The sequence below is a fragment of the Dermochelys coriacea genome, chromosome 11 (genome assembly GCF_009764565.3).
Source record: "Dermochelys coriacea isolate rDerCor1 chromosome 11, rDerCor1.pri.v4, whole genome shotgun sequence".
NCBI lineage: Eukaryota > Metazoa > Chordata > Testudines > Dermochelyidae > Dermochelys > Dermochelys coriacea.
In genome coordinates, this window is record NC_050078.2 from 69,337,608 (window position 1) to 69,361,567 (window position 23,960).

Here is a 23,960-nt window from a genome sequence, read left to right on the forward strand (position 1 = left end):
TTATGGAGCCCACTTGGGTCATGTCATTGAAGACAGAGAAGAAGCCAACAGTGGGGTCATTGTAAAGAGTCAAATTCTTCCATTTCAAGAGCTTCAATTTCAAGGTTTCAAGAGCTGCCTGAGAAAACTGCGACAAATAAGCTATTCAGGAAAGGTTGCCTTTATTATTCCATTTGAAAACAGGTCACCAAATTATCAAATGTATTCAGTCTTTGAAATTATTTGGGAATTTTTTCCTGGTGAAATTCAAGCAAAACAAGGACCATGCCCCACTTAAATACCACTTGCCCAAGCTTCTTAGGGGATTCATCTGGCAAAACTTCATTGAGAACGTCTGCAATGTGCCCAGAACTTTGCGCTGTGTTGCCTGGTTTTAATGTTTGTTATCTGATTGGATGACTCATGTAACTAACCAACACGGCGCAAAAGGCAAACTGTGATTGGTGGAACTGAAAAGCTGTTTGGGGCATGGACTGTCTTGTGTTCTATGTTTGAAAGGGGCCGAGAGCAGTGGGGTCCGGGCCCATTATTAAAGCTCCTTGGTGCTATGTTACTACAATTCATATAATTGATCGTCTTGCCTCTCTTCTCATGAAAGGTTTCATAGCTGAATCCTGTTGTGAAACTTCTTAGGATTAGGACGGCATAAAATATTGTTTGTCTTTTTTCTGATACTCTGCGGTATTACCATGAATCATTAACACTAAGCTGCAACAGTCAAAATAAAGGAACAGAATACATTGTGAGGTAGTCAGACCACGTAAAAAGAGACAATCCCTGCCCTAAGAAGAAAAGGAGTACTTGTGGCACCTTAGAGACTAACACATTTATTTGAGCATAAGCTTTCGTGAGCTACAGCTCACTTCGTCGGACGCATACAGTGGAAAATACAGTGGGGAGATTTTATATACACAGAGAACATGAAACAATGGGTGTTACCATACACACTGTAACAAGAGTGATCAGGAAAGCTGAGCTATTACCAGCAGGAGAGCGGACCGGGGGGGCGGAGAGGGAACCAACCTTTTGTAGTGATAATAGTTTTATTTTGTGTAATGACACATCCATTCCCAGTCTTTATTCAAGCCTAAATCCAGTTTGCAAATTAATTCTAATTCAGTAGTCTCTCATTGGAGCCTGTTTTTCAAGTTTTTTGGTTGAAGAATTACCACTTTTAGGTCTGTAATTGAGTGACCAAAGAGATTGAAGTGTTCTCCGACTGTTTTTTGAATGTTATAATTCTTGACGTCTGATTTGTGTCCATTTATTCTTTTAAATAGAGACTGTCCAGTTTGGCCAACGTACATGGCACAGGGGCATTGCTGACACATGATGGCATATATCACATTGGTAGATGTACAGGTGAATGAGCCTCTGATAGTGTGGCTGATGTGATTAAGCCCTATGATGGTGTCCCCTGAATAGATACGTGGACAGAGTTGGCAACGGGCTTTGTTGCAAGGATAGGTTCCTGGATTAGTGTTTTTGTTGTGTGTGTGTGGTTGGTTGCTGGTGAGTATTTGCTTCAGGACACAAATCAGATGTCAAGAATTATAACATTCAAAAACCAGTCGGAGAACACTTCAATCTCTTTGGTCACTCGATTACAGACCTAAAAGTGGTAATTCTTTAACAAAAAAACTTCAAAAACAGACTCCAATAAGAGACTACTGAATTGGAATTAATTTGTAAACTGGATACCATTAATTTAGGCTTGAATAAAGACTGGGAGTGGATGTGTCATTACACAAAGTAAAACTATTTCCCCCTGTTTATTCCCCCCCACCACCACCACCACTGTTCTTGTCAACTGCTGGAAATGGCCCACCTTGATTATCACTACAAAAGGTTCCCCTCCTCCCCGCTCTCCCGCTGGTAATAGCTCACCTTTCTTGATCACTCTTGTTACAGTCTGTATGGTAACACCCATTGTTTCATGTTCTCTGTATATATAAAATCTCCCCACTGTATTTTTCACTGTATGCATCCAATGAAGTGAGCTGTAGCTCACAAAAGATAATGCTCAAATACATTTGTAAGTCTCTAAGGTGCCACAAGTCCTCCTTTTCTTTTTGCGGATACAGACGAACATGGCTGCTACTCTGAATTCCTGCCCTGTAGCGTTTACTAACAGAGAAAGTCTAGCAGGAGAAACAGAGGCAAAGGGACATGCCCAAGGTCACACAAGAGGGCAACGAAAGAGTTGGGAATAGAACTCAAGGCACGTGACATGTCCTGCTCACTATATCCTAGCTAGTCACATCGGGCAAAATTTACCCCCCACTACAGAGGACCAGTGCTAGGGTTTTGCATCACGTAAGTCCCACTCAAGACATATTTTGAAGCCTTAAATGGGATTTAAGCAGTGCATACACTTTGTGCTGGCCTCTGCACTGTGAGAATTTTACTCATAGTCTGCTCCTGGTCCCACTGAAGTCATCAGTAAAATTTCCATTGACCTAATAGTGCAAGACCAGGGTGTTATTCACAAAAATCAGTCATTTGCAGGGTGTCTCCTAGTCATTAGTGAGGTTCACCCATAGGCTACATGACTGGGAGAGGACAAAAGAGAAATGTCTTTTGTTTCTTTCATGGAACGCACTACCAATATAATGCATGTGTCACACTACACTGTGAACACTATAATGAGAATGGGTACCTCTGGTTCCATGTCTCCATTTTCATAACAACATTTGTCATGAAGTTTGGCTTCATTTTATGCCATTTTCCATTCTTATTTACGATTATTTTTTTGGTCATAAGAATGGTGTGTTAGAATGCTAATATCTCCTACTGACAGGTTTCAGAGTAGCAGCCGTGTTAGTCCATATTCGCAAAAAGAAAAGGAGTACTTGTGGCACCTTAGAGACTAACAAAATTATTAGAGCATAAGCTTTCGTGAGCTACAGCTCACTTCATCGGATGCATTTGGTGGAAAATGCATCCGATGAAATGAGCTGTAGCTCACGAAAGCTTATGCTCTAATAAATTTGTTAGTCTCTAAGGTGCCACAAGTACTCCTTTTCTTTTTGCGAATGTCTCCTACTGTTACTGCACATTGGGTGTATTATGGAGGTATGTGGCCTTGACCTTTCCAATATTCTGTGGGCAGCTCTTAGGGATCAGAAATCAAAACCAAACATGACCTTCTTCTAAAGGAAAATGCAAGGTTACTCCTCTCTGCCCCATCCCTAATAGTGGGAAAGGCACTTTGAGGGTCAATCTGTAAAATTATCAAGCTGAAGGAAATATGAACAGGATGGGAGACAATCTGGAGGAGTAGATGAGAAGGATAAAAGACAAGGGAAGGATAAATATGACATACAAAAGAAGGAGCATTGGACAGGATAGGCGGAGAGTATAGAGTTCTCTTTCAATGTCTTGTAGCATATATGAATGACACTGGGGTTGTTTTTCAAACGTTTGATCTTACCCACCACATCTATCCTATGTTATATTAAATAATATACCCACAAAATGTGCAGGAACTAAATAAATGCCATATAAATTAACACAATCATTTCATGAGCAAACCATTCCAGATAGGTGGTGTTGCTCAAATCTGGGCATTGCCATCTGATGACATACAACTGGGAGCAATTTATTCCTCCATCACCAGCACATAGAAGAGGACACTAGATGAAACAGATGCTTCATACCCAACTGTGCAGCGGTACAAAGTGCTTCTATGCTTCTTCTCTGAAAGCTGCTGCTGTGGGGATGAAATACAAGAACATGCTGTGGGATTCACCAGGTCATAAGCCACGAGTCTTTCAAGCAGAAAATAATCATCGTTACAGTATAATAATGTCCAAAAGCTAAAAATCAAACTTTAGCTCTCCAGTCAGGAATACTGTCAGGTTATTGACTTTTGGATACCTAACATAAGGGAGGATGCCACAAGTACTCTAAAGTGCCACAAGGACTCCTCATTCTTTCTGCTGATACAGACTAACACAGCTACCACCCTGAATGTTATCAAAGGATTTTTGTTGGTAAACTGCTCCAAAGATCATTGTAAGATTACGCGCAATTGAAAAATATAGATTGAGGAATCATTAAGGTAGAATTAAAGTGCTAAGGAATTTTTGACTTGAACACGCAATCCCTAATATGGCAAGGCACTTAAGCATGTGTTTAGTGTTAAGCAACATTGGCAGCAGGGACATTGTATTCAACACCTTCCAGAATCAAGCCTTAAGCACTGATAAAGTTATATAGTGCTATTCTAGCTTAATTAGCCTGGAGATGCTAATATTCCTGACCTTTCACAGTTCTAGGAGTTGGATTAGGGCACATCTAAGATTTGGTGAATCATAAATACAAAGCCCCAGACAGAGCCACTGATGAGAGAAAACAACTTCTCATGAAATTTACTAAAACACCACATCAAATTACGCACAGTTCTGGTGCATTGTCTTGAAGGCTTGGTGGTTGTGGCCATTCGCTTAACAGGGTTTAAGTCCATTGTATCAGTGGTTCTCAGCCAGGGATATGCATACCCCCCCCGGGGGATACATCAGCTCGTCTAGATATTTGCCTAGTTTTACAACAGGCTACGTAAATAGCACTAGTGAAGTGAGTACAGACTAAAATTTCATGCAATTACTTGTTTATACTGCTCTGTATACTGAAATGTACAATATTAATATTCCAATTTATTTATTTTACAATTATATGGTAAAAATAAGAAAGTAAGCAATTTTTTGGTAATAGTGTGCTGTGACACTTTTATATTTGTATATCTGATTTTGTAAGCAAGTAGTTTTTAAACTAGGTGAAACTTGGGGGTATGCAAGACCAATCAGACTCCTGAAAGGGGTATAGTAGTCTGTGAGCCACAGTATAATATCATTTTGCCTGACCTTCCGTACAACATAGACCATAGAATGGGGCAGGACAAGCTATGTTATTTCTTCTTAGGTTGTCTTCTGTTCAACATACTGGGAATGTAACTGGGGTACACTTAAATGTGTGAAATCACAGCTTCTTATGTAATCCAGGACCTATGTGAGCTAGAAAGCCATTCCCAGTGGGATCTGTGCCAGGGAGACAAAATCTCAAAGATCTACACAACAGAATTTTTTATTGTTGAGACTAGTGTCTCAGAAAGCAGAGACCACATTACCTAAGGTGCAGTGAATGAATCAAGCTTCATCAACAATATTTAATCAGAGCAACATTAATAGCATAAATGCGTCTCAGATACAGGATTTCAAGTGCTTCATGCCCTTTTAAGTCCTTATGAATTTACAGAAATTGGTTGTCTTGTACTAACAAATAAAAAAAACAAATGGATGTACATTAACCTTTTGGTAGTAGATTTCCTGATACTAGCTACTAATGCAAAAATCCATTAGTCGGCATTGTCTGGAAATCAGGACATGCAGGATCATAATGTCGAGAATTAGCCTGCAAAAGTCTGATGCAGAAGTGGTGCCCCAAGGCAAGGTGTTTTGAAGAGAAAGTGGAATAAAGAAAATCTACACAGGTTTAGTTTAGCACAGCGTTACCGTATGGAAGCCCTTTAAAAGGCCCTCAGAACTGAGGATTTTGAAAAAGATTCTCTCTTATTAAGTACCCCACAAATAATATGACTGTCCAGCCCACATAAGTGGCCATATAGTTGCATTTTCTCTTGCATTTTCCTAAGTTTTTGAGTGCTTGACTTTTCAACTTTATTGTTCATTTAACTTAGGGTTTTTTAATATAATACTTTAACTTTGCAAAGGAGTCTTGCAGTGAACTAGTTAGACATGTATATTTTCCCCCCACTATTAGAAACTGTATAGGATTCCCTTCAGTGAAGAACAATCACTTCATGAAGGTCCTGCGTCAACTCTCTCTCATCACTTTCACATCAATCTATTTATAATTCAGTTTTTTAACATGCTAAGTTTAATATCAGCTAAGGTGTGTGCATGTGTGAGAGAAGCAGAGTGCCCATCATCGACTTTTAAGTTTGTAAATATGGATCACATCCTATGGGCTCATTATATATCCTGCTTTCCGTACAGTGCTCAGATGCATTTCACTTAAGAGATCAAATATTTAAAAAGATTTATCGCCCTGCAGGACTGAAAGGAAATTGGGATTTAGCCTCATAAGTAATGATAGTTTTAGGAAGATTGTTGGCAAACGAGGACAAAATATAGCTTAATTGGCCATCTGGAATCCATTTGGAATATCGCAGTATGAACTCTGTGAATCTAATTCTTCATAATACCACACACCAAGGGCGACAGTCTGAGCACAGGACTGGGGAAGAGGGGCCAAGGACTGAACAGGAGAAAAGATGGTGCAGTTAGGCTCTTGGCTTGGACTCAGGAGATCCAGGTTCAATTTCCAGCTCTGCCACAGCCTGCTGGTGTAACCTTGAGCATTTCACTGACTCTCTCTGTGCCTCAGAGCCTTGGCTGTAACATCAGAACAGTGCTGCCTGTGTCTTGTCTAGTCACACAGTGAAATCTTCAGGTCTTCTACCGTGGGCATGTACAACCCTTTGCACAGTTAGAGCTGGGCAGGAATTCCCCACAAGAATGTTTGAGATTTTGAAAATGTTTCCTCTTCTGACCTGGGATGCAATCTCTGCCTCTTTGTGAACTAAAAATATGCCCCCCCCCCCCGGCCCTGATTTTTTGGCTCATAATAATTTCAAACAGTTTCCATTTTTGACCTTTTTATTTTTTAAATATGTTTGTTATAAATTAATTTCATTGCGGAAGGAAAAAGTTGGTTGGAACTGAAAAACGGGAAAATGTCCAAAGACCCCCGTTTCAACACTCTGCACTTCCATTTTTCTCCCCCCCATAGAGGAACTTTGTCAAAACCAACCCTTTCCTGCAAACAGCTTTGGATTCCACAAATCTGCATTTTCCAACAGCAAAAAAAAGAGAGGTTTAGTCAAAAAATTCTCCAACAGTTCTAAATACAACAGACCCTTGCACTTTCTGGCTGCTGGGGCTGCAGCCAGACCACTAATAGGATTTAAGCCACCTTTGCAGCTTCTTTTGTGCAGTACCAGTCACGAGGGTACTGAGATGTTAGTAAACATGATAATAATCATTTGAAATGGACTCTCTGTCTGCTTCCTGAGGTTCAGCCACTTAAACATGGAGGCGCTCTCTTTCCTTCTCTCCTTCTTCTGCTCTCTCTTGCACCTCGCTCTTCTATTCACTCACCGCCACCAGCGAAGGTGCCCCTTGAGACTGAAAAGCTCATTGCTCCCCCAAGGTTACTGCTCCACTCCAAGCAGCAGATCCTGAAGCCTGTACTTAGTGCGAGTACGATGGGTATGTTACCTGAGTAAGCACTAGGGAAGACCTGCAAATCTTAGGGAATATGCCTTGTGAATGACATGTGGCATGACCTTCAATACCTGATAAGCTGGGAGTTGTTTGAAACTGACAATTTATTATATGCAGAGATTCTGGGCTATATTTATTTTCAGAACAGTTAATCCAGGCACAACCTGCTCCTGGGGCGGGATGACAGCACAACTCAGCAGCGGCTTTAGTTGCCCTGCCACAGGTGCGCATCAACAAATGGCTCCGTGAAGGGATGCAGGCTGATACTGTTATACGGAAAGCTTGCCATAACCATCTCTTTCAGAAAGGTGCTTTGAGAACCAAGTTGCTTCATGGTTCTAACATCAGCGGCACTAATGAGGCTCCGTGCTGACACAATTGGTGCCCTGAGCCAAACTGATGAGGAAATAAAAGCAAGAATAATGGGATTTTCATGGGCTCGCAAACACGTAATTTGGTGGATTACGACAATAATGGATACAATTTGCAAAATGCAAATAGCTTTCAGTCAAATACGGCTCCCTCTCCTCTCGTCACCTCCCACGAAGGCTGCTGAGGATGGGTTAGAGCTCTCAGCGTGAATCGAGTTCCATGTTTAACGCTTATGGGTCTTCTAGCTGAGGCCATAAAGTCGAGGCCCCTTCTGCTTGTGTGGGGGCATTAAAGCTTGGATCAGACGATATTTCAGAAGAGCAGGGGTTTGCACTAGTGTAATTGACCAGAATTTCTCTATCCCCCTTCCCACTGTGCACTGGATGGCTGCCACCCCAGATGCAGGTCAGTGGCATTATACAATCACTAAGGCCACTTCACACCCCTCTGGCAGTGAAAAGGGCCAGTTCAGACCCACGTTAAAAGCCCTTTTATTGCCACTGGAGTGTAAAGCAGCCTTAGTATAAATGAGAGCTCAAGCTAGACCTGCATATGTTCTATACAGTACATCTGACCTACTATCATGTTTGCTGATACACTCCGACTGCATAGCAAGGCAGCCATAAATCCATCTTAACTGGTTGGTCAGGCCAGCTACACATCGGGTTTGCCTTGCCAGTGTGGTGCAAAGCAGTCAGAACATGACCCATATGCCAGGAGGTCTGCTCAGATCCCCATTGACTTCACTGGTGCCCCACGAAAGTACAAGAGTGAAGCACAATGCAAGGCCAGGGCCACTGTTTGCAGCATATTTTGGGATCCTTCGGGATGAAAGAAGGTATGCAAATGAAAGCATATTATGGGACAAGGACTTAAGCATGTGGTGCCTCTTTCAATCCCCTCCCCATGGTAAGTGTGACACAATTGCACCATGGAAGCACTTGTGTCTCAGACACATGCTCTGGTAATGCTCCTGCCTCTGGCTGGATGCTCCCCAGTCTGTGGGGTTTGGAGCCCACCTCACAGGGCCCCATGTGCCTTTTAAGTCTCCTGAGTCAGAACGCAGTCCAGGCACTGTCCCCGCCTGGGATCTCTAGACACACTCTTGGGGTGTTGCTCCTCTGTCTAGCAGCCCTGCCTGAGAAGTGAAACCACAAGTCCAACTGTCTAGTCCCTAATGCGAACCGCTCAGGCTCCCTCATAACTGAAGTGCACCCTCTCTCAAAACTCCAGCCATGTGTGTGCTCCAGGTTACAGCATCACTCTTTAGGGCATGTGACAGGGAAAGTAACAGACATTTTGCATGGATCAGCTCCTTCCTTTTTAGTTCATACTTAAAACCACTGGCTCCACCTGCAAGACTTTCCTTTTCTTCTATTAAAGTTGTCTGCAACCAATTATTTACACAAAGAAATAAATCCTTTCCTAATAAATCATATACAATAATAGAAATAAACGGTAACTTACTATAACGGTGGGTCTTCAAGATGTGATGCAGATGGGTAATCCACGTAGGTGTGCATGCACCCAGTCCACCAGAGTTGGAGAATTTTTCCTAGTAATATCCGTAGAGGGGCCACGCTGATGCCTTATGGCCATAGCCCCTCCCCTGGCTACATGAGGCAGCTCCCCTGCACTGCCCTTCAGTTCTTTTTCACTGAATGCCCTGAGACTATACTCCAATGCAGAGGGGACAGAGGATGGGTTGCGCAACACGTCTGCATCAAGTAACCGTTTCTTCTTCTTCTAGTGGATGCAGCCATGTATAGCACTTAGGTGACTCACAAGCAGCGCCCACAGGAGGCAGGGCTCAGAGTCTGTCTATACAAGGATTGCAGGATTGCCCACCCAATGCTTGCATCCACTCTGGTTGATGTGGTAGTAGCATAATGGTTCATGAACGTATGCATCAATGACCATGTGGCAGTCCTCAGATGTCCCATATTGAGATGTCACTGAGGAACTATTGACATTGCTTGAGCTCGCACCCACTGAAGAGGTGCCGTCAAAGCTAGTTTGTGGGCAGTCTTGATACAAGATGATATCCACATAGAGATCATTGGTGAAGACCACTTGCCCTTTCATACAATCTGCATACGAGACAAACAGATGAGGAGAAGCACCAAATGGTTTAGTCCTGTCCAGCTAGAAGGCTAGACATCACTTGACGTCTAAAGTGTGGAGATGTTGCTCCTCTGGAGATGAACGCAGCTTAGGAAAGAACACAGGCAAATATACCACCTAGCTCAAATGAAACCATGAGACCACCTTAGACAAAAAGTTGGGTGCAGCTATAAAGTTACTTTTTCTTTAGAGAAGTGTGTGTAGGGAAGCCGTGCCATCAAAGCCTGCAGCTCACAGACCCGCCTTGCAGATGTTATTCCCACCAGGCATGCACGTTTCTCACACAAAAGCGGGAAGGGACAAGATACCAGAGGCTCGAACAGCGGTTCCATTAAGGCCGCCAGGACCACGTTAAGGTCTCACACTGGAATGGCTCTTGGATTGGTGGATGGAGGTGAAGAAGGTCTATGAGAAATCTTGCATTGGAAAAGACTGATCTTCCAAGAGTGAGGGTGAAATGCTGAAATTGCCACTAGATGCACTCTCAGTGAGCTGAGCGCAAGGCCTGCAGACTGAGGATGTAGCAAGTATTCCAAGATGTACTGGGTAGACACCATCATCAATTGAACTCTGCAGACGAACGACCACGCTGAAAACCACTTCCACTGAGCTGTACAGGTCATTCTGGGAGAGGGCTTTCTACTACTAAGTAGAACCTGTTGGACAGCTGTCAAGCAATGCCCTTCCTCCTCACTCAACCACAAAGCACCCACACTGGGAGATGCAAGGACCTGAGCACGGGATGCAAGGTATGACCGTGATTCTGTGAGAGTAGGTTAGGATGGAGAAGAAAGGGTATGAGAGGCTGAACTGACAGCATGAGAAGGTCAGAGAACTAACTCTGCCTTCACCATCCCTGGGGAATGAGGATGAGCTTGGCCGCATCCGTTTTCAGCTGGAGGCTGACCTGTGGAATGATCAGGCTTGGGGGGGAAATGTGCAGGAACTCCACGTGCCAGCGCAGATGGAAGGCATCAGAGAGGGAGCCTGAACTAAGGCCCTCTCAAGAGCAGAACAGATGGCATTTCCTGTTGTCCCTTGTAGCAAATGGGTCAATCGTCAGAATGCTCCAAGCTGTAAAGATAGCCCACAGGGCACTTCCCTAAGTGGGAATGGTTACAGGGACCTACTTTAATCTGTATGCCAGCATTAACACCACACCAATCCATATACTGTCCGGAGGAGGCAGAAGAGCCACGGAGTGGTCACAATTGGTCTTATACAACCACTTCCTCGATGGGGAATGGCTCCACTGTCTCTTTGGTGAGGTGCCAGGTCCAGAGTGCAAAACAGTAGCACTCTCAGAACCTGAGGGCGACCTCCGGTCTAATGTAGGCCTCTGTGCCGAAGCAGGACACATGGTCTGTAGGAGCAGGTGCTGCTCTAGGAGAAGGTCTCTAGCCACCTGAGTCTGTTTCATGACTGATATGCACATCGAACATTACTCTTTGACACGAGCCTTGCCCAAGCAGAGCAAGCGCCGCATGTGGGGAATGCTGGGAATCACTTCCCCCCCACAGACACAAAGGACAATGCTTAAACCCTGGTGAGGGCATCCCTAGGGAAATACACAACTAACTCTAAATCTAACACACACTAGGGCACTAACTATATACAACTAGAAAAAAATCACTGAGATGGAGGATTGTGAGATTAAATCACACAGAGCTCTGACTCCAGCCACAGGCAGTAAGAAGGAACTGAGTGGGGTCAGGGCAGCACTGCCTCATACAGCCAGGGGAGGGACGATAGCCATGAAGCATGAACACCACCCCTCTACGACTACTGCTATGCAAGATTATCCTTCTCCGGTGTGCTGGGCACGCACACACCTAAGTGGAATACATGGCTGCATCTACTAGAAGAAGAATCAGGGATTGCAATCCCCTTATTTTCATGTAAAACACAAAGTTTGACTTGGAAAACACCTTCGACACCTGAGTAATGTATTGGGGGTTGGGGGAAATGAAACAATCATCAGTTAAACATCAACATACCGGGTCTGTTCTCACGTGGTGCTCCCATCTATTTCAATGGGAGATGAGAATACTAAGGACCTTGAAATATCACTCCTAATATTTATGACCAAAAGAATCAAAATTCCAAAAGAACACCTTCAAAGGGGCAATCCAACACTCTTTGTTGTCAATCTAAGCCTGTTTGCTTCACTGAGCACTGGATTGCTCCCTAAGGGCTGATTTTTCAAGTGCTCAGTACCCATAACACTGGGGCAACTTTTCCAAAGAGTTTAAGGTCCCAATGAGGCACAAAAAAAAGTGGCCAGATCTTCCAAAGAGCCCAGAATATTGGGTGCTGATCTCTTTGGAAAATCTGGCCATAAATAGTGCAACAGGTGTTGCTGAGCACTTCTGAAAATCTGGCCCTTAATTAGGGGTCTAAATTGGTGCTAAACTCTTTGGAAAATTGGGTCTATGTCCAAGAGCCTGAATGGGGTTTATTTGGTCAGGAAGTTTCCTGTGTTTCTCACTGTGCTAGTTAAGATATCTTTCACCAATCAATTTCTCTAAAAATGCCATGTCTGGAAATGGTCTTCCATGGCAGGCCATCATTTGAAAACAATGGCTCGGTGTGATTTCATGCCTGAATGGTTTTACTGCTTTGTGTTTGACAAGTGTGTTAAAAGCAAAGAATTGGGAATCTGATGGCTTGGGGGTGGGGGGACCCTCCTAGCCTTTAATTGTAGCCTCCTCGCTACAGTTAAATTAAATTAACACTTGTGTTAATGACAGTTTCTCTATTAAACCTTCTGCCTATGGCCATAAAAGAATTGTTCAGGGTTGGTGGAGTTTAAAACACAATCTGGAAACTGTTCAATGGGAGCTCTGGATGGCTTAAACACAATATATCTTTGTTGCCCAATCAATGGTACTTGAATTGATTACCTTCCTCACTAACAGCAGCCAATAGTCACAGCTTCTGGAGCCAGACCCTGATCCAAAAGAATTCAATGGAAATACTCCCACTCATGTCAAGGGGCTTTGCCTTCAGGCCATGGGATGTGCCTCTAAAGGGGTGTGTCCCGTGGTGACAGGAGTCACAGCTGGAACTCCTGCTTTTGGTGCCTCACTCAGTGCGTGACCTTGGGCAAGTCTGTCTGGTTTACTGATCTGCAGCCCAGCACGATGCTGCTCTTAGCTGCCAAACCGTCCCTCCAACGGTGCCTGGCTCCCGGCTGCCAATCTCTCCACCTCCTCTGGCACCACTACAATGCAGTTAGGTGTTATCAGCAGCATGAAAAATTCACATTGCTGCCACAGCACAAAATAAATGAGGGAAAAATAACTCCAAACCAGAGGCCTTGGTATTGAATTGAATATTAATGTAGATAACACAATCTCCTATTATGCTATCCATATTAATATTTCATTCTGGAAAAGACCTTTGGATTTTATTTCACGCTGAAACAGAAATTAAAATTTTGCTACAGAATTTAATCCAGAGTGGCCCAACTTCAGTGTGGCACACTGATTTCTGGAAGAACTAAATGGAGTCAAAAACACTCTCTGAAAGCAAACACAATAGAATGGAAAGCGTTTAATTATGGGACAACTGTATAGTGGTCAGAGCACTGGGCTGGGAACCAGGAGACCTAGGTTGTGTTCCTGGCTCTGCTACATGACCTTTATGCTTCTCTTCCTATCTCTTTGTCTGTCTTGTCTATTTAGCTGTGTAGTGCGTTGGCGGTCATCCCTCCCCCTCCAGCTCAGCGGGAGGCCACTCCACCTCACTACAAGCTGGTTAATTCTTTGGGTCAGAGAGTGTTTATTCTTTGGGTCATAGCGTTTATTCAGTGTTTAGCACAAGGGGGCCCTGCTCTTGGTTGAGCACGTTAGAATACTACTATAATAAGTGATAACTATCCAACGTAAGAATTGAGGAAGCAGCATACATGTCGATGAAGTGATATCAGACGTGCACCTTTCAGCTGTGATCTGACATCTAGGCCAGGCTGAACTCCCTAAACTTGCACCTAACTAGCTTAGGAGGGTTAATTTACCACAGCTGCTAAGCATGCATGGGCCATGCTTCTGACTTCAATGGTTGCAAAACGTTATAATCCATATTGCATAACATTGCAATGCATAGCAGTCAAGCCCATTATCTATCACTGCTTTGGCAACTGACTTCAGTGAAGACATTGGTGTCTTGCTCTGTCTTTCATAGTAGGATCTGACATTTCACCGCTACTTCATCAGATTACACCTCCTGCTGAGAATTAGGTTGAGCTGCACCCAAAGGAATAACTAGAAGGTAGGAGATTTTTCAAAATTGTTATATACAGCACATTCTCCTGCTTTAAGGGTTATTTAACACTAGTTAAACAACTGTTAAATTAACCAAGTAGCTGCAGAAATGTAGAAGTTCCAGTACTACTGCTGTTAAAATCACTGAGACCCCAAAGATACATTGCCTATATCCGACCCAACATCACCTGGCTGTCAAGGAGTTGTCCAATTATAGTTTTTAAAGTGATATTTAAGACCTGAAACTTCCTGTCTCAGAAAATTCACTCCTCTTCCATGATTACATACAGGGATGCAAATCCCTTTTCTGTTCAGCTGCAATTTTTCTTTAAAGTCTGGTGAATGGTGAGAAGAGCGAGATGGGACAAATGGGACATGGGTGTTTTGCAGTTATTCTGCTTTAGTAAATTCCACGTGAGATTTTTTCCATTTCCAAGTCCAAACAAGACCTCCACTAGCACTGGTTGACAGCTTTTTGAAAATCAAGCTGTGTTGGTGCTTGCTTCATACATCATCCCCAACCATGAAGATTTGGGAATCAGAATTTAGCTGGCAATTTTGTTGATTCATCAGATATGATAGAATTCAGTTTGCTCTTCAACAGTGCTGGCAGTAATAAACTGATCTTTTTCCCCCTCAGGAAAGTAAGCCACTATGAATCAGAAGCACTGGAAGCAGAAACGTGCAGCAAGTAGTGAGATGACATTTTTACTCATATTTTCTTGTCAATAAACACACTCTAAGACTTAGTTTTACAATATCTGTGGCTTCATATAGACCTTTAGTCCTCTGCTCCAAGCAGGCTGTTTGCAGCAGTCTCACCAGAGCCTCTTTGGTTACCTTGCAGTGACACTTCTGATCAAAAAAGGCTTTGACCCTTTTCAGGGAAGGTTGGCTTTCTTGTTAAGACACTGGACTGGGATTGAGGAAATGTAGCTCCAATTCTTGGCTGTGACACAGACTTCCTTTAGTCACTTGGTCTCACAGTGCGTTAATTTTCCATCTGTAAAAGGGGGCTGCTACTCCTCCTCCCTTCATTACCACTGTCCATTTAGATCGCAAGACCAGGAACTGTTTCTTCCCTTGTGTTCGGATAGCACCTAGCACAGCTGGATTCCCATCTCAGCTGAGCCATGGTAATACAAACAGCAGGGAGTGCCAGGTTATTGTGCTCTAGTGCAAGTGTTAGCAGACTTGTGCTACCCAGGCACACATAGGAGCAAGCACTACTCACTGAGAAGTTGGCAGTCTCATGACGCTTCTGGGCCTGCCCCTTCTCTAGAGCATGTCCGGAAAAACGGGTAGCGAATGGGCATGCCTGGGGAGATACAGAGTTGTGTGATCTTCAGTCACCACATGAAGCCTTCAGCCGTGGGCCCCTCTTTAGGCCAGCTTTTGCTGATTAAGCACTTGTAAAGGCCTCATTACCATTACAGGAGTAACCAGTAGACATTAATGATTTTATCCTCAACAGCCCAGCGAGGCAGTATTCTCTCCATTTCGCAGATGGGGAAATTCATCTCAAACAGACTGAGTGACCTCCCCAAGGTCACACAGCAAGTCTGTGGCAGAGACAGGTGTTGAACTTCTCTCTCAGTCCAGTACCTTAATCACAAGACCAACCTTCCTTCTCCTCCTCATTTTGTTGTTTATAAATACAAACCCTCCTCACATCAGCTGTGCAGGCAAAAGCCCCAAATGATCATCCTTGGCATACCCCAAGACCAAAAACCCATGTCCAGCTGAGACGGCTACATAGTTTCCAACAGAAGTATTTGTTTACTGTGATCTGTAAGTAAAGTTAAACACTACCCCCATTACTACCTAGACTACCCAATGTCTGAGTCAAACAGGAAAATCTGGTCTAAAACCATCCCCATCAAACAGACAGGTAGATAAAATCCAGCAAGGCTTATTGCAATAAATACATCAGGCTTCCCAAAGTCTAGGGCATTATCTAGGCTATGTGTACACGAAGCTATCTGCTGCAGTGAGAAGCAGGCTGTGCCCATCCTGCAGTGTGTAGCTACATGTACCCAGGGAAAGCTATGGCGGGGAGAGACAGCAGGGAAAAGCTTCAGTAGCTCCCTGCTGCCAGCTCCTTTAATTGCAATGGGGAAAGGCTCGGCCTTTCCCAGCTGCCTCTTCCCACCCAAGCTTTCCCCCACTGGGAGATTCTTTTTCTGTGGCAGGGAAATGCTCCAGCAGCAGGGAAGCAGCAGGACACTACAATGCTGAAAATGGTGGTGTAGATTGGGAGCAGAGAGCTGTATAGGGCACGTACTTCCATACATACCCACACTGTTCAAGTGGGTCTTTAGCCGGGCCTCACAAGCTACACTGTTATTAGTAGCTGCGAGGGGAAGGTTGGGGCTGCACAGGTATGTACACTATACGCTGCCAAAAGTGGCGTGTAGTGTAGACACAGCCCAAGGACATTAATAGTTTCAGATAAATCAGAATGCCGACCAGCCAACGTAAAGTCTTAAACTTCCTCTCATTCACAGGCAGTAAGTCCCATAACATTTACATTACTAATCTACACATTTTAATAAGGGAATATTGTTGGGCAAAAATCCCACCCACTATCAAACCAGGAAAGTGGACTTTAACCTTAACACAAAGAATTTCTCTGCTACAATGTATATCAATGGCACACCTGTTTACAATGGATTAGTAAGAGTTGTGGATTGCAATCAAGATTCGGAACCAGGAAGCTCAAACTTTTAAAACTGGCCCCAAATGCTTCAAAAGGGGTTTTAGGCGTGCCCTTGTTTGGCCTTTTACAGAAGTAAAGCTAGAGAATCCTAACTTTTGTGAAATCTGAACATCTGCATCTTTGATTCTTTGTCTACATCAAATAAATAATTCCCTTTGTAGCAGTAACCTCACCAGGTCATCCTATGGAATCAAATAACCAAAGCACTTGGAAATCAAATGAAATTAATGTGAGGGTACAACTTTTTTGAAATAAGCAGCAAGTCAAAAAATTTAACAATGTAAATGTAAACTGTACTAAGTACTAGACTTGAAACACTCGAAGTGAATACTGCTATATTGGTTCTCTTAGCGGATTTTAAAAAATTCTTGTGTAGTGTCAAATATATTTATTTATTTTTTACAGAATTATTCCATCTTCTAGCCCTAAAACTGGCCCTGATCCTGCAATTATTCCTATAGGCAGATTCTGGTACCTACACAGAGCCCCCTTGAAATCAACAAGGGTCTGACTGCAGAGAAAATCTTGCAAGATCTGGGCCCAAGTTTATGACTTTTGTACGTTTTGCTGATAAGACTAGATAATACTCAGTCTGATGTTATATGGTTCTTGCAGCACTTCATAGAAACTCGTCTTGGAAATGTGATATAGTTCAGAAAAACACAAAAGTCCACTTGTGAGCAAACCAGATAAACTTAGGAGGATGTGGCTTTTTTTCTGTCCCCTGACATTGAGTTGTGGCAACTTTATAGTTTCTAATCTCACTTCTATTCAGTCCTTAATTCCCATGTGTGTGATTTAGAATTTGCAGCTCCCCTACCCCTCCCCAAATGGTGGATTCTCCACTTAAAATTCTGAGGAGAATGATTAGATTAGTAAATTCTTAAAGGGTTAAACTCCCTGTTGGTGTAAAGCTGTGCTCCATGACAGCAGCAATGAATGAGTCTTATTGTTATGAAGTATACCATAGTATATTACTTACATTTGATATTTCGCTGTTAACTACAGGTGTCAAAATAAACAAACGGATACATGTTCACCTCTGTAGTGTTTACTCACGTCATTTGCTTATTCACAGAAATCAGCAGTTTGCAACACTTATTCTGTTAATCAGTGAAATTTGTGCGCACGCTTGCACACACAAAGCCAAGTGCATGAGACCTGCTTTTAGTATATGGTGACAGTCCACAGGCTACCCAGGATAAATAAGAGATCTACATCCTGGGGACTTCAGCTCCTAAAGTCACTTTGGCGCTTTTGAAAATTTTACCCATTGTACTATCTATGAAGAAAGCAACGCTTCACGAAGAGTTCCATGGAGAATAATAGAAATGGCCTACAATCCCCAGTGACAATGGCTATAGAAAAGAAATCATTTGTCCTTCCCCCAGAAGAGAGCGAGTCTCTCACAGACAGAATCTTTGTTGCGCTCAGCTGCTGTGTCAGGAATTTATGCAAATAATTCTGAAATTCTTGTTATGTACAAGCTTCATATTTATTCTGCAGCTAAACTTACGTAATAAATTATTTTAAAGTCATTGGCACCGTAAGTTTTATTACAAGCAATACAAAATGCGAACACGAAGGCTTAATCCCATCACACAGCCATCATCATCACATAGCAATCATTACAATCACACGGCTCCAAGTCACGATATTATACCATATGCAACCTACAGGATGAAAGCCTCACAAGCCATTCGAATACATTGAAAAAAAGCAAGATTATAGACATTAACATAAACTCTGGTCAATTATGAAAGCAATAAAGGATTTAATAAAAATCAGTGATTAGAACGAAATATGTAAAATGTCAAATTTCACGCAAATGCAATCAGGATAAATTTTTAATAAAAACTCTATTTTCTAAAAGGCATGATTTTATGCTTGTGGGTGCCACAGTTTTCCCATTAAAGAGACTATGATAGCAGTGATATGTGTAATACAAATACCATTTGTAGGCATGGATAAAACAATTCTGACGATATCTGTAATCTGACTCTTTAAATCTGACTTTTTTTTAAAAAATCACATCTTAAATGAGATGCTATTTTGCTAGGATTTTTTTAAATTATATATTTACAGGTATGAAAGTGGAATGAGTTTTGATAATGACTCATATGCTGTTGCGAAACATTAAGAGTAGGTTAAGTCAAGATTTTTAAATATAGGGGTGGGATTTTTCAAAAGTGCCCAAGTGACTTAAGACCACAAATCCTATTGAATGTCTAATGGGACTTGTCCTAAGTAACTTAGGTGGTTTTGCAAATACCACTTAGGAGTCTGAAGTTAGACTCCTAAATCTGTATTCATTTTCAAAAGTGCTGAGCACACAGCTACCTCAGATCTCAGTGAAATTAGGCACATGCTGAAGTATGGTTTTAGGCATTTAACTTTAGGATCCTATTTTTTAATTCTTGGCTTTAAAGGGAAATCTGACTATGTGATACTTACAGTAGAAGGCTGTTAATTTACACATCACACAAGAAATGGTGATTTCATCCACTTTGAATGGAAGGTTTGAACAATGAAGGGTGTTATAAAGGTTTCATGTTACAAAGACTTCATTATAAATTACAAAATACTATATGGAACATATATTAGTATGCTGAAATATAACAATTGAAAATTAGCTGTGTCAAATTAACAAACTACATTTTTGATGCATTATCCTTATTTTTCATTGCTTGCTCATTTATTCACAAAATTCAGCAATGCATAGTGAGTCTCCCAGTCATTAATGGGTTCTACTGTGGTTTTAAGTGTGAATAATGAAGAGCAGTTTTAGCTTTTGATTCTAGACTGCCTAGCAGTGTGTTCCAACTGCTCAAGAGGCTCGGAGGTCATTTGAGAAACTTGTTCATGCTGCTGGGATATTCACTTTGTAACAGGTAACAGCTGAAATGACATCACACAGTCTATAAGCCAGCTGGAGGGGGCCATCCAGACTTTGCCTTGGCGAATTTTATCTGGGTTGTATTTAGAAGACACATCATAGATAACGTATTGTGTGCAGAAACTCTGGTCAGAACCAGGTTCGGCATGGTATGCCACTGTGTTGATGGTCTGTGTCACGTCACTATCTGGCTTTGGCTGCCTAATGAGGATTTGTCCTCCTGCTGCTTTAACCAGCTCTATGAGATCATTCTTCTGGTGGTGGTTGAAAGTTCCCCAAAAATAGAAGTAACAACCATCAAACAACTTAGGCAGCTAAGAAAAAAGAAAACAAGAAATAGAATAAGTGCAGGGATCCACAGCTCTGCATATGATGGGGAAGTCAAAGGAACAAGCATTAGCTCAATAGGTGCATCAGAAAATATAGGCTAAGTTGTGCAACAAGTTACCATTCCAGTTTCTAGAAACCTCAATATATATTTCCAACCAATCAAAGCTAGTCTCTGAAAGGCATTTACTAAGACTGTAAGCTCCTTGGGGCAAGAAACACCTTTGTGCTCTGTTAATACAGTGCCTACCACAATAGGGCCCTGGTCTTGGTTAGGGTTGCTAGGTGCTACAACAATACAAGTGATAAAATCACATCACGCTATCGGTCCTTTTAAATCAGGAGATGTTAGTTAAAAAAAAATAGGATGGACCTAGACTGAATGAAAAATAATTACAATATTTTTCCTTCCTTTTAGATGGGAGTGTTTCCAAGTAGCAACTGAAACTGGACTGGAGAATCCTAGTGGAAACTTCAGCCTTTGTTTTTCATGCAACTTCTTGCATAATGACACAGACTTCCCTATGAAGCTTTGGCAAGGTTTTTGGGAATACAAGTCAGATATCCATTAACAGTTTGTGACAATCATTAACAATAAATTCAATAACCACTCACAAAAACACCTGAGTAAGTGCACACTGAAGTATTAAATCTCTTATCCACACATGTGACAGAGGGCAGTGGTATAAAAGATCACTTAAAAAAAATAGCTACCAGCTGTTCTTGGTTGAGTCTGCCTCTTCGTGGGCCACCACAGATTTCATACTTCTCCTCTTGTTCATGAATTCTTCTTTGCAAACATGCCTTCACCCCTGGAATTAGGACACATGTCAAGGCAACAGAGCATAGCATTGTTATTGCAACTCACAGGAATACTTCATATATTCAGGCCGCATTTCAACAAAGAACTACATGTGTGCTTAATTTTACATACTGTGAATAGTTACATTGAAGTCAAAGGGATTATTCCTATCATATCAAGTTAAACATATGTGGGAATCCTTGCAACATCAAAGACTAAGAGATTCCACTTCAGCCAATTTCTAAGAATCTCTTTGAAGTGAATTTATAGAAGTGCTTCTGAAAGATGCTAGTTTGACGCCCCTGGAAAATGAAATCCTACTCCTAGATGGAATAGGTACTGCAGTAGTATACTGTAGGTGAGTGGCGTCAAACATTCCATCCACAGCATACACTGGGCCTGCTTGATATATTTAAGTGACTCTGCTGGACACTCATGCTGCAGAATCTAAGCTTTCATTTAAATTAGGGGGGGAAACCCCCCAATCATCATGCATAGTTCTCACGATTGCACAGATAACCTTCCAAATACAAATCAGACAGACAAAATTGCATCAGGTCTTCAAGCTGCCTGAAACAATGACAGACGAGTATGAACTCCATCTCCTACTACTTCCATTGGGCATGAACTCCGAAATGTCATTAACAGACATTTTAAAATGTCAGAACTAACTACTGCTTTGCTGATCATTTGGCCCCTTAAATAACCTTATTTTGGAAACCAACCAACAGCTATCAGATGATAGCAAGTGCCTGACCTGGGCTGGATATAAGCTAATAAGAAGCTGACTCTGTATTGCATTACTAATATAAGGAATCACATTTCATTCCCATTTTAATGAAAATGAACAGGAACAGGTCATTTGTAGTTGATGTTTGAAATCAAGAAACATCCAAATACCTTAACTTCGGCTTTTCCCTTTCAGATTCACCAATTTATTTGCTTTTGAGTAGAGTTTTAAAGGTGCACAAGTGTGAATGCTACGTGAATACACGTCTGTGAAGCTGCTTTTGAAAGAAGATCAATAAAACCTGTTAACAGCCATCAAAAGGTGCATTGGCTCAGTAGTACTCACAATATTGATACTCCACTATAGCCACCCATCCTAAAATCTGAAACCAATAAAACCAATACTCAACCAGGACAACAAAAAACCCAGCCCTACTTACAGTTTTTAGCCCCCAAAGGAAGAAGAGCCCGAGATTCCATGAAGTCTATGAAGGACAGTGCTATGGTGATGGGTGGCACTACTGAACCTTAAGAGAGAGAGATCTTCCAGCTCGTGCCAACCCCAGGGAGCCTGAAAGCCCAACTGTGCTCCAACAGGCCACTGATCAGTTTGATTTTAATTTCCATTCTGATTTTTGAATTTTAAAACAAGTTATAAATAAAAAAAAAACTCACCAAGCTATTTGCTTACATGAAAGCAAATGATAATTGGATGAGGCAAGTTGTGCTTATATATGTGATTGCAAATAGGGCCTCCCGTATATGGGGAGGTCAAAAATTCTACAGGCCTAGTCTAGATGCCACAACACTACGTTTTCTACATTTTTTTTCTCTCATCTATGCATGCCAGCCTGAATCTGTGCGTGTTCTGCTCAATTCCTTTGTGGGAAATTAACATGAACCTGTACAAAATTTAAAAAGGGTACCAAAAAGACACTTATTTTCTGGAAAAGGAAGAAATCACATATTTACTGGACATCCAGAGCAGCAAATATTGACAAAATATTTCAAAGGTTTTCATAACTCAAGCACTAACCATAGTTTTAAAACGACTTCCACAACCCTTACATTGATACCACTGCACATGGACAGAAGGAAATCCCAATAGGATTTCACCTTAAGGTTGGGTTTTTTCCCCCTCCTCTCAAGAATGCATGGATGTTAATGTGTATTACTTATAATTAAAAGGAGAAATGTACTACCTGATCTAGCTTTGAAAACAGGACTGGTCCCTGCATTATGTACAGATCACCACAAATGTACTTTTCTAGTAAAAAAAGTATATTAAAAGTTCCTATATTTAAAATGCATATTAAAATATATGCCTCAATTTTCAGAGGTGCTCCACACCCACAACTCCAATAAAGTAAATGAAAGTTGCATGTGCACAGCACCTCTGAAAAAACAGACTATTAATGTTTAAGTATCAGTTTATATTTTTCAAAAAGAGTGGCTTTGGTCAGGAAAACAGAATGACAACTGCACATTTTCTGTTTGGGTTACCAACAAATCTGGGCTATTTGCTAGCAGTGCAGAGCCAGTCTACCTTTTGGGAGAACAGGCTTTATGCTATTCTGCTTCATGCATCAGTCAATCTGCCAGCAAAGTTCAAATTCCAGGATCCTTGCTAAGGAAGGTGTGACTTTACAAGGCTAGATTAATCACAACTTGATTTTGAAATGACAACTTGAGCTTGTAGTACTGGCATTGGTAAACAAAGCAAATTTGATGAGAGAACAGAGGAAGCAGAATGAATATGGAACATTATGTTATCTTTTTACAGAGTTACTTCCCTGAGGATAACTGAACTTTAAATCGTGAAAGTGACTAACTCTGGTAAAAGGCATCTATTTTAGCAGAAAATGCAAAGTACATTAAATCTTCTCTGCATACATATGTCTCCCCATTTCAGGCAGGCAACTCCACTGATAAATCCTTTCAGTAAAATTTAATTGCAGTCATTGTAATGGTTTAATTTTTAACTGCCATGAGAACATTTAACCAAGATAGTGATGAGGATACTGATGTTAACTATCTCATTTTCACTAAGCTCTAACATTCAGTTAGAAACGTTACAGGAATTAGTGCTAAGTATTTTTTTTTAAAAGTAACACACACACACACACACACACACACACACACACCCCACTAATAAATGTTTGTCTGAAGACTTTTCATCTCATTCATTTTAACCTCCACTTTATCAGAATCACACAATGTAACTGTACACTTACAGATATGGAAAGAAGTCTTGGGCATAAGTTATTGGTGCACAGATGAAAATCTTTCAAATGCAGACATTTTAAGTGAGTTGACTTCACTAGGGTTATATACCACTTCTTGGAGTGATATTTGTGATAATATGACTGTAGGCTTCCACTACTTGAGAAAGTCTATCCTATAACGATGCTGAAGCAGA

General features: G+C 41.7%; 2 protein-coding genes across 3 annotated transcripts in view; one reads left to right on the forward strand and one right to left on the reverse strand.

Annotated features, from left to right (window-relative positions):
• Positions 1 to 20,893, forward strand: part of VWC2L (von Willebrand factor C domain containing 2 like) — a 127,915-nt gene extending 107,022 nt beyond the window's left edge. The window contains exon 4 of the mRNA XM_043505703.1: positions 20,429 to 20,893. Coding sequence (XP_043361638.1) covers positions 20,429 to 20,448 — 20 coding nt within the window. The 3' untranslated portion in view covers positions 20,449 to 20,893. The remainder of the gene's footprint in view (positions 1 to 20,428) is intronic.
• BARD1 (BRCA1 associated RING domain 1) overlaps positions 18,261 to 23,960 on the reverse strand; it is a 63,706-nt gene continuing 58,006 nt past the window's right edge. For both annotated transcript variants that reach the window (XM_038422419.2, XM_043505702.1), the window contains 2 exons: positions 20,725 to 20,822; positions 18,261 to 19,997 (listed from right to left, as the gene is read on the reverse strand). In XM_038422419.2, coding sequence (XP_038278347.1) covers positions 19,665 to 19,997; positions 20,725 to 20,822 — 431 coding nt within the window. In that variant the 3' untranslated portion in view covers positions 18,261 to 19,664. The remainder of the gene's footprint in view (positions 19,998 to 20,724; positions 20,823 to 23,960) is intronic.